At 38.3% G+C, this 15,593-nt stretch overlaps 1 protein-coding gene across 11 annotated transcripts in view; it reads right to left on the bottom strand.

The window, feature by feature from the left end:
- LOC150107864 (endonuclease V-like) overlaps positions 1 to 15,593 on the bottom strand; it is a 299,756-nt gene that overhangs the window by 198,221 nt on the left and 85,942 nt on the right. For all 11 annotated transcript variants that reach the window (XM_090415396.1, XM_090415386.1, XM_090415387.1 and 8 more), the window contains one exon: positions 4,000 to 4,039. In XM_090415396.1, the coding sequence (XP_090271522.1) occupies positions 4,000 to 4,039 (40 nt within the window). The remainder of the gene's footprint in view (positions 1 to 3,999; positions 4,040 to 15,593) is intronic.

Here is a 15,593-nt window from a genome sequence, read left to right as displayed (position 1 = left end):
TCGCTCGTCAGAACACACATTTCCGAACATGACATATTTTATTACAATAATATATACAAAAACACTCTTATCCCTTCATTAATTTAATGAGGAAGCTCCTCAACACCACTATGGTTGTGAGTAGTATCTTCACTAAAGATTCAGAGCTGTCATCCACTGTGAACACATGTTTTCCACCACCTCATCTATCATTCCATCAAGGGACCAGAATTTTTCTTCTCCTTCAATAACATGTAACATGGATTATGCAACTTTTCCATGTGCACTCAGTAATTTTTTTAAATCCTTCCATGACCAGTCTTTCAGCATCTGAAATTTTGAAAGTTGTATTTTTAGCTGCAACATGCCCCTTAATTTGTGCCCAGGTGAGTTCTATGGGTTTCAGTTCACAATGGTATGGTGGAAGATGAATAATTGTGTGTCCTTTCTGTTCACCGATACTGTTAATGCGATATTTTTGAAACTGACTCTTGACATTTACCACCAAGTTCAATAGTTCTGTTTTCATCACATCAGAAGTAAAACCGATTCCTTTTTCCTTCGGCCACTTCTGAATGTCCTTTTTGCATGTAGCCTGAGATGGCACATTTTCCATTACAATAATGCTGTAAGGCTCAATGTTTGGCAAAAACATGTTTGTGAACCATAGTGCTTTCCATCCATTTCCTTATGATAATCGGCTTGTGATTTTTGCGCTTGTAAGATTTCAAGCCCCCCCCCCCCGGTAAAATTCGTCTTCACTGCCAGTGTGCGTTATGATTATACGAGATCCCTTTCCACTCCTTGCTTTCAGGCCTATCATTAAGCCCAACAAACATGCTTGAGAGAGCACTTTTTACTGTCATGTCATGGAGAACTTTAGTGCAGGTGTGACCGGCATTCACCTAGGTTTCTTCTGTAGAATAAATTTTTTATCCCTCACAATGATGATATTTCCTGATAGATCGCAAATACTGGCAATGCCATAAAATTATATCTTCCCTTTCAAGAAATGCTGATGATTGCTTTCTTGTGGCATAAACAAAATCAAGGTCCTTTAACAACTGATAAGGTGTTGTTAATGAAATGGGAGGGAGATCTTCATCATTATTTACAGCAATCATTACCTTATATATCGTAGGAATTTTGTTCTTTCTGAAGAAATGGTGCACTTTCATGAATTGCTGACAGCATAAAGTCATTGTATTTCACCGAGCGTGTGAGTAGTCCTAATACACTAGGCCTCTTCTTACCCGGCATATGCAGTTGTCCAGTCGTGGTCAGTTCCTTCTTCATGTGGTATACTGCCGTCTTGCTTACACCTGTCAATTCTGCTGTTTGCTTCATAATAGTGATCACTGTTTCATCAAGATTTCTCGTCTGTAAACCAGCATAAATATTTAGTATGATGAGCTTTTCAGAGCTTCTCAGAGGTTTGCCTTTAGGATGCATCACTAATTTAGGACAACCATGCTGTTGGTAAGGGTAACAAAAGTGAAGTATGAGCAGCACTTAGCTAATGAAGCCTAAAAAGAATCCTAGGGAGTTCTTTCAATATGTAGCCAGCAAAAAAAAAAAAGAATGATTATGGAAAGAAGACAATGATTGGAGAAAATGGTATAAACACAACTACTGGGGAAGATATAGTGGAGATATTTAATGAGCAGTTCATAGAAGTCTTTCATTCTTGTGAATGGGACATCATGGAGAGTTTGAGAGCAGTTGATAATGGGGAGAAGAGACTGACTGTAAGTGAGCAAGAGGTGTATGGGGAATTAAGCAAACTTGAGGTTAATAATGCTTAGACGTGATAATATATCACCGCGTATTCTGAAGGATTGTGTCAGTGAGTTGACATCTGCCTTGACATATTTTTTTTAATATGAGTCTTGCACTGGGTCCAGTTCCAAAGGAGTGGAAGGAGGGAAAGGTTGTGCCGCTTCATAAGGGAGTGATAGAAATCGGGCATCAAATTAATCACAACACATGACACACAGATAGGCCTAAGTTGCTGGAGAATCTGATGAGAACTAGGATCCAGAATTGGGTTGACAACAATGGTATTATCTTTGATGGACAGCATGGATTTGCTAAAGGGAGGTCATGTTTTAGTAATCTACTTACTTATTACAATAAGGTGATGACTTCCTTGAACAGAGGAGAGGTATACACAGTAGTATACTTAGATTTCACAAAGCCTTTTGATAGAGTACCAGATGATAAGTTGATAGTCAAACTAGAATGGATGGGGGTGAATATTGGATTAGCGTACTGGATCAGAGACTGGCTATCTGAGAGGTATCAGCAAATTGTGTATGTATGGGGAAGCAATGTCTAGGAAGAGGAAAGTCACTAGTGTTGTGCCTCAGGAATCTGCTTTAGGGCCATTGCTGTTTAACTTGGATGTTAATGATATTGGCAAAGATTTGAATAGGAATATTCAGTTGTTTGCAAATGATGCAAAGTGGGAATGAACTATGAAGAGTAGAGAAGATACTGTGGACTTACAAGAAGACTTGAATAAATTGAACAAATGGGCACAGAAATGAGGATGCGAGTTCAATGTTGCAAAATGTAAGGTTTTTAAAATTTGGAAAAGAAAGATAGATAGGATATAGAATTTATGCCTGGTGGAGATATATTGTTGGAGGTGGAGGAAATAAGAGATCTTGGGGTGATAGTGGAAAAGGATGTGAAATTTAGGGTGCACATTGCCAAAATTGTGAGGACAACACCAAGAATTTTGGGAATGATGTGAAGGACAGTGACTTATAGAAGTAAGGAGATTCTTGTTCCATTTTTATAAGGCTTTGATTAAGCCACACATACTGTGCCCAAATTTGGTCGCCCAGTTTTCAAAAGGACAAAAAGATGCTGGAAAGGGGCCAGAGGTGATTTACTAAGGTAGTTTCTGATCTCTAGAATATCGAATGTGAAGAAAGGTTGAGAAGATTTAATTTACAGAGTCTAGTGGATAGAAGGAAGGGGAGACATATGATAGACCTCTCAACAGTTTAAAAGTATGAATCATATCTCCCCCCCCCTTCCTCCTATCTACCAAACTCTGCAGTCCACATTCCCTCATCCAATCCTCATTAAGATTATACGGTCCTGAAACCATATTTGTTATTTGCCTCTGTACACTTTCCACAGTTAATTTATCCCCTTCAAATCCTGGGGACCAAATTTAAGAACAATAGTCTAAGTGTGGTCTGATCAGGGTCTTATACAATGGAACGATAACTCTTTTATCTCTGCAGGTCAGATTCCTTCTCAGTACTGCAGCAATCCTCTGGGTTACCTACACCACCTTTGCATATGTTCCCTGAATTTCAGGTTTTTATCAATCATCACTCCCAGATCCCTTGTGTACCCTACTTCCACCAGTGCAGTTCCTACAACAGAGCATGTTGCCTCTCAATGTATCCCAAACTTCAAGACTTAATATTTAGCTGTATTAAGCTGATACCTGCCTTCATTTGCCCATCTGTCTAGTTTATTCAAATCCTGTTGTTGCAAGGCTACCACATCTGCACTATTACTAATAATCCTTCGCAGCTTTACATCATCTGCAAACAACTGAATATTCCCCTGCAATTCATTGATATAAAGGTTAAACAATACAGGTCTCAGTACTGAGCCCTGTGGGACCCCACTTGTTACCTTCTGTCTCCTTGATATTGCCCCACTATACACAACTCTCTAATACCTGTTAGACAGCCAATCCTGAATAGTTGACTAACCTGACATCTAAACCCATATGCTGCAACTTAAATATCAGCTTATCATGTGGCACCCTGTCAAATGCCTTTGCAAATCTCACATTAGTCAGCCTTTCACGTATTGTTTAAATTTCTCATCTCAAATAAATCAACTCATTTTTCATACCTTCCACTTCCTAAGAATTTATGATCAATTTTTAAAATGGTCTGGCAATTATTATTGATTTGCCAAAGATATGGGTGAAAAAAACAGTGGCCAAAACAGAAATTATTTACTTTTCATATAAAGCAAAATTACCTTTAGGATGCAATGTTCCATTTCCATCGACAAATATAACCTGTAATAGATATTAGTCAAACTTTAATGATAATAATAATATATTAAGTATCATATAATAATAATATAATTAAGTACCATATTATATATATTAAGAAGGATATTGAAATTAAAAAATATATATATAGAGAGTGCTTGAAAAAATTCAATAAATAAATAAAAGTTCTTATCAACATGGATTAAGTATTGTAATATATTTAAAAATGGTTAATGGTAAAAAAAAAAAAAAAGGTAAGGAAAATTAGAATTTAATATAAACTCCTATATATGTCTCTCATTGTAACATAAGGATCATTTGGTAAGAGTGGAAAAGACTGCTTACAACAATCAAATCATGACATACAAGAATCTGTCATACAGAATGAATATACTTCCTTCTATCTCAATCACAGCTGAGTGAACTGGAAAAAGCACTATTAAAGTGCCAGAGAACCAAGTACAGCTCTGTAGTTCAAGATTATCTTAAAATTGTCATGGGCAGTTTATGGTGATTACTTCCCAAAACTTTGAGATAGGCATGCATGCTAATCGATAAAGTTTATGGCAATGATGCAGAGTTTTGCAAGTTAAAGGGAATAGATGATCGAATTTAAATCTATTAGGGGAAAAAAATCTTAGTTTCATTCCAGTGAATTCTATGTCTAGCAACTATGGCATGAGAAGAAAAGCTGGAATTCTAAAAATCGTATGTAGTCTTTGTGTTGTTGAATTCTGATCTTAGCAGAACAGCCAGTCTGCCAAAGTAGCAAAGTTAGCAGGAATAAAGATACTGATAAACTATTTAAGGATGGAGATCATAACTTATACTTGGTAGATAGTCAGAAAGAAAATAACTTCCATGATGATCCACTACTTTCATTAACTGCCTTCCTATTGCTAACCTTTTGCACCTCCATTAACACCTTTTCAGCATAACAATTTAGGACATTAGTGACATTGTTAAAATAATGAAAGTAACTGATTTGCATTGTTGAATAATGGTTAGTATGATCTAGCAGCAATGAGCCTTTATTATTATTATTAAGAGAGAGACCTCCAGGGAGTCTGGGACTCACTGAGGGGGGGGGGCACATACTACATACACCGGCTATACTTCTTATTCTTGAATTCATTCACACTGCTTGCACACACAACATCCAATGGCAACCCATTACATTCACAAACCACCCTATGAGAGAACAATCTAGTGTTAAATTTGTGATCTTTGTAAACTTCATAAGAGAATTTACTTGATCACAATTTAGCAAGTAGAAACCTTAATAAGAAAATCGTGTCCAAGGTGAAGAAAAGCCTCACCTGGATTGGGCCATCTTCCAGCAGTTCAGACAGGGAGTCAAAGCAGAATTAAAAGAGACTGCATTTAACAAAAGTGTTGACCAATCTATGTGACTGCTACAATGCTGTCAAAGAACGTGAACAAATGCTTGGAGACCTCCGTCCTGCAGCTGTTCCAGGTCTAGTCAATGTAGTCGAAGAGAAAGGAAATCCAGAAAAGAAGCATGAACAAAACAAAGAAAATAGGGAAAAGAGAGAAAGACCTAAGGTGAGAGAAGGGATAGAAGAGAGTGATAGACTATTGATAAATAAATTGACAGGGTCCTATGTTGATACAGATAATATCAAGGCCTTGATCAGACAAGAAATAGGAATTCTCCAAAAGCCTATTATGGATCAGTTGGATGAGGTGATGATACAACTGGGAACTTTGTCTGTAAGGACCCCAGAGCCTAGTCATAGCAGAACTGAAGAAACCACTAAGTTAATACGAGAAGAAGTTGAGCGTCTACAAAGACCCCTTCTTGATCGGTTGGATTCAGTAATGCAGAGGCTATCAGAAATCACCTCCCAACAAGCAACAGTAAATCCTCCGAGTCAAGGGAGAACTATTGATCTGAGCAATGGTAGAGAACCCCCAAGGTGCTTCAAGTGACAAGATTGGACACTTTGCTCGTGACTGTTATGTAAATAGGAAACGCTTCCATAAGGGCCATAATGGAGAGTTAAACTCGCACACTTATACGAGCAGAGTATGGAATAAAGGGCAAGAAAAGAAGGAGCAGCCTAATGAATTGATGGTGATAGCCAGTGCATATGGAAAACAGTGTAAAGCCTTGCTGGACACTGGAGCCCAGTTATTCATCATGTCTGAGGATTTCTTTATGACAATACAGCCCTATATTAAGGATAATATCGCCCATCTCAGGCGACATGTGAGAATATCAGGTGTTACGACCTCCAGCACTCATGCTTCAAGATCGGTGAATCTCAAGATATACCTACCAGAATTCAAGTTGTGTGTTTGGCAAGAGTTTCTGGTCCTGTCAGAGTCCTCTCTCCAACACGTTAAACTGATTCTGGGTAATGATTTCCTGTCAAGGTATAAATTTAGGTGTGATTATATAAGGAGGGAGACATACCTGCTAGAAGGGAAGCAGATCAAAGGAAAAGGCCACAATCCTCGTCTAGGAGAAAGCCTTAATATAAATGCCCCTGCAAGTAAGAAGAATAATGTTAGATGTCAAGGATAGCAGGAGAATCCAGTCTCAGACAGACAGTTCTCCAGGTACACTCAGTTTGGAGAGTACATTGGGGCAAGTATACCAAATAAACGAATGTCAACCAGGGTGGGGGAAAGGAACTATGAGAACCAGAATCAAGACAGGATACGAGAACAAACCAGGTATAACCTTAGGCCCCCGACAAAATGGTAAGGTAGACCACAGGAAGGGAGATTATCCCCAGAGTGAACATACCTCTGATGAACAGAGTTCTGATGAAAGGATCTTAACCTGGGATGCATCTCGGACAGCTAACCAAGGTGCGAAAGAAGGCAGAAGTAGGGCAAATAGGAGAAAGAAACTTAAAAAGAAAAAACACAGTCAGAATAAAGCACATAGCAGAATTCAGTGCCTACAATTTACCAGGTGTTCCTTCAATAAGCAGCAAGTTCCTGAATGAATGAGGAGAGAAGGAATAGAAAGTTGGTCAGCTGACAGGAAGGAATCCAAGGGGAAGAATTACACCAATAGAGAGCTAAACGACAATGCTGTCAAATACAAGGGCACACTTTACTTCTATAATCTGGGGAATCCACAGCTTGAAGAGTGGATAAGGAGCAGGCAATCCTCGACAAAAATTGGAACCCCGGATGTAAGAAAAAATTTTTTAAAACTTTTTTTAGGAGAGAGGGAACCTTTGCTAAATTTGTGATCTTTGTAAACTTCATAGGAGAATTTACTTGATCACAATAAGAAAAATGTGCTTACATCTAAGTATAAAATGAAATAAATATATTGAAAAGAATAATTGTTAACTCGTATAAGAACATTGATTGTATAATATTAGAAAAATGAGATTATTAATTTACAGTATTTAGTTATAAGAATTTTGCATGTAAAAGGCTTGCTTGTTATACATTTGAAACAAGAGATTGTAAGTTATGCTAATTCTTAGAAAAAATGGGTGAGCTGATAGAGTTTGATAAAGCTGACTCATAGGGTTACCTAGAACCGAAGTAAAGTCCAAGGTCACGGTTCCTGATTTAGACACTGGCGCGGGTCAGTCATGTGCACAGATCTGTTCACACTCTCCTTATACAGTTTTCAGCAATGGCCTCTTGTTCTACACCTCTCCCATTCTATGAAAAATCTCCTGTATGTCAACCTGATAACAATCCCTGGCTAGTTTATCATATCTCAATCATATCCCCCCATCCTCCTCACGATGCTTTGCAATTTACTTTCACTCAATCTGTCCTCATACTTCACATTCCAAAGCCTACTCTGTGATAAGTCTTAGACTTGATAATATATCTTCTTTGGATCCTTCCTAACATATCCTCATCACCATGAAAACCTGGTGAACAAATCTGTGCACATTAATCCATATGAGGCCTGATCAAGGCCTTATACAATGGCATCATAACCTCTTTGTTTTTGCATGTCAAGAGTCCTCTGCATCGCTGCCATTATCCGATGTGGCGTCTTCTCTTGTGTAGTGTGGCCCACCCCTGTTCACCACCACTCCCAGATCTTTCATCTCCTCTACCATTAAAGTTCCCCACAAGCTGCATACGTAGTATCCCATCACTTCTTACTAAATTTCAAAATCTTACACTTTATAACATTAAACTGACAGTTCTACTTACCTGCCTATTCATGCAATCTATTCAAGTCCTCCTGTAAGGCCATAACATCTACTTTACTCAGCACTGCTCTTCCCAATTTTGCGTTGTCTGCAAACAACTGTATATATCGCTAGTTAATCCCATCCCATCATTAATATACAAATTGAACAGCAGTGATCCCAAAACTGACCCATGCAACACACCACTAGTGACCTTCCTTTTTCAGGATACTGCACCGCCATATACCATTTTCTGATACCTATCCGACAGAAAGTCACCAATCCAACTCATAACTCTGTAATCCAATCCCATCTGTTTCAATTTATTTAACAGTTTGTCGTGTGACAGTCTATCAAAAGCTTTTGCAAAATCCAAGTTCACCTGTACAAGGTGACAAATACCTTGTACAGGTGAACTTGGATTTTGCAAAAGCTTTTGATAGACTGTCACACGACAAACTGTTAAATAAATTGAAACAGATGGGATTGGATTATCATTATCATTCTACCATTTTCATTCATTATTATCTTACCATAATCATTCTTCCTTCTACTTGCCACATATCTAAAAACCTCTCTAAGGTTTTTCTTAGCATGATTTGCCAATTTCTGCTCATATTTCAATTTTGTTTTCCTTACTAATCAAAGTCACTCTCCTGGCTTGTTCTTTATATTCTTCATGCAACTGATTATTACTATTATTCATCTTGTACTGCCTCCAATGTACCTCCTCCTTCCAGATTTCATGCTTAAGCCCCTCAATTCATCCATTTTACACCTGCCTTATTCAGCCTTCTGGCCTTCAGAATATAGTCACACATTGATGCCGTTTTGTATTTCTTTGTGAGTTCCCAAGCAGCGACTATTTCCTTACCACTCACAACTCCTCATTCCATGCAATAGCACCAAGCTGTCTCTTAAGCTTGTCATAATCACCAGCCTTGTACTTCCACATATATCCTTTCCTCACAGAAGTCTGCATATGGCTAGCCACAACCCAAGTAATCTCTTCACAATCACTCTCACAAGCTGGAGAAAACTCTTAAACCCCACTCACAATTACATCCTCTCATGAAATGATCAGATCTAAAACTCTCGATCCTCGTGTGCACTTTTTTACATTCTGCCTGAGATACTTATCTCTCAAGAACAGGAGAAATTAATTTTCTTATTCTGAAATGTGATCTCTTCTTTCCAATCTATATACTGCCATAATTAAAATCAAGCCATAATAATTACTATTACTATTATTACGGGCAACTCCGGGGAGTCATTAGACTCATTGAGGGAGGCCCCAAATCATATTCATCACAACTATTCGACATTCATACAGTATCTATCATACCTCGCCTTAAACTCATTCACTGTCACAGCATCCACCACAGACTCAGGGAGTGCATTCCACTCATTCACCACTCTAAAAGTAAAGAACCCAGCTCTAACACCTTTACTAACCACACTTTTGCCCAGTTTCCATGGATGTCCCCTAGTCCTCCCACAACCAGCCCTGTTCTCAAAAATATCTTCTGAATTAATTTTATAGAAACCCTTCAGTAATTTGAATGTCTCAATCATATCTCCCTCCTCCGCCTATCAACCAATTTTTGCAACCCACAAATCCTCAACCTGTTCTCATGCGGTTCATTCCACAGACCTGCTATCATCTTGGTCACTCGCCTCTGGATCCTCTCCACCTCCTCCCCATCAAGAAGAAACCTAGGTGACCAAATCTGAGCACAGTAGTCGAGATGGGGTCTTATCAAGGCTCGATACAGAGGAACAATAACCTGCTTGTCTCTGCTTGTCAACGTATTCTTCAGCAACCAAGTGATCTGTTGAGCTGATTTGGCCACTTTTGCAATGTGTCCCCTAAATTTCAGTTCCTTATCCACCAACACTCCTAAATCTCGTGCCTCATCAATTTCCTGGAGCACGGTTCCACCAATGCAGTAAACTGCTGCAAATCTTTTTCCCCCAAAATGCATAACCTTACATTTTGCCACATTAAATTGACATCCATTCTCCTTAGCCCAGACCTCCAATCTATCCAAATCATCCTGCAAAATTTTGACATCTTTTGCTTTCAATATTGCCCTACCCAACTTTGGATCATCATCAGCGAACAAATGAACCGTTCCTCTCAGATCCTTTCCTATATCATTTATGAACAAATTAAACAGCAGTGGTCCAAGAACAGATCCTTGTGGCACTTTCTTCCTTTTTTCCCTTCCAAGATGAATAGTACAAGATGAATAATTACCCTTCCTTTATTCACTAATCCAAGTTGTTTATACATGCTTTATATTACTGTCTTTGTTTTCCAGCCTGGTTGGCCAAGTGGTTAGCCTACCTGCTCTCCAACCAACAGGTCATGGGTTAGAATCCTGCATGGGCATGAATGTTTGTGATTGTCTTTAAGTGGAAAATGAGGTTCATCACCTGGTGTAAGTCTGCCTGCCCCACTAACTGGAGATCTGAAGTGGCTAAAAAATCTCCATGTTTTTGTTTTTTCTCTAGATTAGGGTTTCCAGACAATATAAAAATAAATAAAAAGTTCCAAAAATATATATAAAATGGGGGGGGGGGGTCCAGGCCACTCACAATACACACATACTATAGGTTTAGTAATAACCATTTGTGGGTGGTAATATTATATAACAAAAAAAAATAATAATAAAATTCCATGAAGATAAGGATAAGAAGATGGCCAATGGATAGACATCAATTTATCGGATGATGCAAAACTGGTAAGGTCAATATATAATAAAATTAATGTATTGGTAATACTGCAGGATAATTTCAACAGCCTCATCAATTTCACTTCCCTAATAAGTCACTTCCCTAGTATGGTAGCTATGCTACCATACTAGGGAAGTGACTATGGGCAAGGTGATTTCTCACTGCCTTCCTTGCTGTGCTATGTCCTATAGCTGTATTCTGTTTGTTCATGGGTCTGGTTTGCTGTTTGCAGGATGAAAAACCCCAGATTAAACTGGGTGAAAAACCCTACTGTCCAAGACCGGCTAACTTGGCTATGGCCGAGGAAGATCCTTAAGCTCCTCACGTATCCAACGGGAATCGAATCTAGGACACTCCTTCCCCAGGCATATCGATGTGAAGAGCACAGCCATAAGAACAAATCTTATGGGCCGTGTGGCTAACCACACGGCCCCATAATATTGTCATATTGTCATAATATTGTCTGTTAAAACTTTGTCTTCTCTTATGACAAAGTTTTAACAGACGAATTAGATCTCATCTTTCAAAACTTGAACAAACAATGGTTATCTGAAAAAATTGATAAAAAAGATTCTTTTCTCCAACCCCTCCCAACAGCAAACCCAAGAAACTCACTACAGGTCTTCCATTTCCATTCCTTTTGCTGGCACAGTTTCACAGAATTCATATTTACGAATTTAGGGACATAAAACACACAGTTGAAATGATTATTTTACTTATTATTAATAAAATAACAATTGACGTTTCAACCCCTGTATTGAGGTCATCATCAGAAAGATGTGTATATCAAAACCAGCTACATGCTCTTGCACTCTACAAAGGTAAATTGAATCTACACTGTTAATTGATCTTTTACTTGCCTGAAGTCTAGTGGTAAAAAAAAAAAAAAAAAAAAAAAAAAACTACAATAAACCCTGCTAAAGTCCTCCCATACTAAGATTTTCTTCTGGATTTACACAGTCCAGGTTTCTATACTAAGATTTTTTCTTCTGGACTTGTAGAATTCAGGTTGCTATTGAATGTTAAAAAAAAAAACTTCACCAAATCTTCTTGTATTCAGATTTTTCTTTGGCTTGCTCATTGCTATAATGGTTGCAAATGGGTCCTCCCATTGTTGGAATTGTTAGACTGTCATTTTTGTTCAGGTTAGGATTGTGTTTGAGCATTTAACATGCTTCTTTAAATTTTCTCTTGAACCAGGTTGGTGTGGTGTAGTGACTTAGTACTTTTCCAATAAATTACATTGTATGTCTGGAGTGCGGGGTCTGAAAGGCCGGTTTTAAAATGGAGGTATTTAATATGTTTTTTGTGTTTGTCCTTCCTAATTGGGATGATTCACAATGTTTTCCCTATGTATGGTAGGTTACATGTGCATTGTATTTTGTAAACCCCTGGGTGGGCTAGGTGTAGAAGAGGATCTTTGGAAGAACTGAGCAGGTGTCTTAATTTTGTCGGGGGTTTGAAGGTGGTTTTGATGTTGTATTTCTGTAGTGTTCTATTTTTTCCAAAATGCCTCTAACATAAGGTATGGCAATAACATTCTTGAAATCTTTTTTGTTTTTAGTGGAGGATTTTCTCTGTGGAAGATTGTGTGAATAGTAATTTACTGTATCCATTTTTTATAAATGTATGGTTGATGATCTCGTATTCCTGGTTTAGAGCTTGCTCGTTCGAACAAATAGTTTGAGCTCTGTGTTTAAGGGTGCTTACGACATCTAGTTTTTGTGTTGGGTGGTGGTAAGAATTTTTTGTGTATGTACTGGCCTGTGTGTGTGTGTAGGTTTGCAGTACTGAGAAGAAGAGACAGCCTGAGGGAAGACGTGTGACGAGTGTGACTAGGAAAGGAAGAGAGTTTTTTTTTTTCAATTTCAATGGTAAATTGGATACATTTGTGTTGTTTGTTCAGGTGGTTAAGGAATGTATTTAGTGCTATGCAGCCTTGGGGCCAAATGGTGAAAATATTATCGACGTATCTGAGCCAAATTTTGGGATTTAGGCATGCTGACTGTAGAGTTCATTGTTCAAAGTCTTCCATATAAAATTTAGCTATTGGAGGGGGGGGGGAAGGTGGTGAGCCCATGGCTGTACCTTCTTTTCGAAGGTAAAAATTGTTTTGCCAACGAAATGGAGTACACGGGCAAAGAGGGCCATGATGTCGTGTGGAAATATGTTCTGTAGGAACATAATAGTATCACTGACCGGGACAGTGGTGAAAAGGGCAGTCATGTTAAAACTGACTAATAAATCTTGGTCATTGAGTGTAATGTTTTTAATTTTGTTTATGAAATGTTGTGTATTTTTTATGTAGGAATGGGGAATGACCTACCAATTCCTTGAGTGTGGTCACTAATTTTTTGGCTAAGTGGTAATTCAGGCTGTTGATTCATTCAACAACTGGATGTAGTGGTGTATTTGTTTTGTGTATTTTTGGCAGGCCATAAATTCTGGGTGCATAGGCAAAATGAGGGATTAGTTTTTTGGATGTTTCTTCTGGACATGTGTTAACGGATTTAATTAATTCAGTTGTTTTCTTTTTGATGCGATTCATGGGGTTGTAGTTTACCATTTGGTAGGTATTGTAGTCCTATACCAAATGGTTCATTTTTTCTATGTAGGTTATCCGATCTAAAACAACAGTAGCATTCCCTTTATCTGCTTTTATAATTATAAAAAAAGTCCACGCGGTTAGCCTAGTGGCTTTGCGCTTCGCAACCATATGCCTGGGGAAGGAGTGTCCTAGGTTCGATTCCCGTCCACGACGTGAGGAGCTTAAGGATCTTCCTCAGCCATAGCCAAGTTAGCCGGTCGTGGGCGTGGGCAGCAGGGTTTTTTCCGCCAGTTTATCTGGGGTTTTTCATCCTGCAAGCAGGCAAACCGGCCCCGTGAACAACAGGTTACAGTCATAAATACTTACGGCAAGGAAGGCAACGGGAAACCACCTTGCTCATAATCATCTCTCCCTAGAATGGTAGCATATAGCTACCCTCCCCTGGCCGTATGGCAGATGGGAACCAGAAGATAATTATAATGTCCTTCATATTTTTTAGGGATTTGACAGTCAGTTTTTCCGTTTTGTTTAGGTTGCTGCTTAGTTTTTTTGTTTGAGTTTAGTATGCAAGATGTTTAAGCCTAAATCCCAAAATGTGGCTCAGATATGTTGATGATATTTTTGTCATTTGGTCCCCACGGCCGCAAAGCACTAAATACATTCCTTAGCCACCTGAACAACAACACAAACGTATCCAATTCACCACTGAAATTGAAAAAGACAACTCTCTTCCTTTCCTAGACACTTGTCACATATCTTCCACCTCAGGCTGTCTCTCTCCTTCTCGATCTACCGCAAACCTACACACACACACAGGCCAGTACATACACAAAATTCTTACCACCACCCAATACAAAAACTAGGCATCGTAAGCACCCTCAAACAGAGAGCTCAAACTATTTGTTCAAATGAGCAAGCTCTAAACAAGGAAAACAAGATTATAAACCATACATTTATAAAAAATGGATACAGTAAAAAAACTATTCACACGATCCTCCACAGAGACACCACTAAAAACAAAAGAGATTTCAAGAATGCTATTGCCATACCTTATGTTAGAGGCATTTTGTAAAAAATAGACAGAACACTACACAAATACAACATCAAAACCACATTCAAACCCCCGACCAAATTAAGACACCTACTGTTCTTCCAAAGATCCTCTTCTACACCTAGCCCACCAAGGGGTTTACAAAATACAACGAACATGTAACCTACCTTACCATAGGGGAAACAGGGCAAACTATCCCAATTAGGAAGGACGCACACAAATGACACATGAAATACCTCCATTTTGGAAAAACTGGCCTGTCATGATGATGCACTCCAGACATACCACAGAATTGATTGGAAAGGTACCAAGCCCTACACTGCACCAAAACCTGGTTCAAGAGGAAATTTAAAGAAGCATGTAAAATGCTCAAACGCAATCCTAACCTGAACAAAAATGGTCTAACCATTCCATTGTGAAGGATCCATTTGCAACCATTATAGCAACAAACAAGCCAAAGAAAAATCTCAATACAAGAGGATTTGGTGAAGTTTTTTTTTTTTTTTTTTTTAAATATTCAATAGCAACCTGAACTCTACAAGTCCAGAAGAAAATCATAATATAGAGACCTGAACTGTACAAATCCAAAAGAAAATCTTAGTACGGGGGAAAATCTTACTACAATAAACACTGCTGAAAACTTTAGCAGGGTTTATTGTAGTTCCTGTTTTTTTTTTACCACTAGAGATCAGGCTAAGTAAAAGATCAATTAACAGTGTAAATTCAATTTACCTTTGTAGAGTGCAAGAGCATGTATTTTTCTGGTAATGACCTCAATACTGGGGTCGAAAAGCCAATTTTTATTTTATTAATAATAAGTAAAATAATCATTTCAAGACATTCAAGTGTTTTGTGTCCCTAAATTCTTAAATATGAATGGTGATCACTGTGTAATCTTAAAAAAAAAGAGAGTTTCACAGAAAATTGCAAAACTGCTAAGACCTCACGAGATACGAGTGGCCTTCAAACCAAGTTCGCAACTTGTTACCACCACCAAAGGACAACATTGCTTTCTATACACATCCTGGAGTTTACAACATTCCTTGTGCTTGTGGTTTAAATTATTATTATTATTCGTGACACCTCCAAGGA

Source organism: Typopeltis vanoorti, chromosome 3 (assembly GCF_054136105.1).
Source record: "Typopeltis vanoorti isolate ZY-2024b chromosome 3, IOZ_Tvanoo_1.0, whole genome shotgun sequence".
Taxonomy (NCBI): Eukaryota; Metazoa; Arthropoda; class Arachnida; order Uropygi; family Thelyphonidae; genus Typopeltis; species Typopeltis vanoorti.
This window is presented reverse-complemented; position numbering and strand designations above follow the sequence as displayed.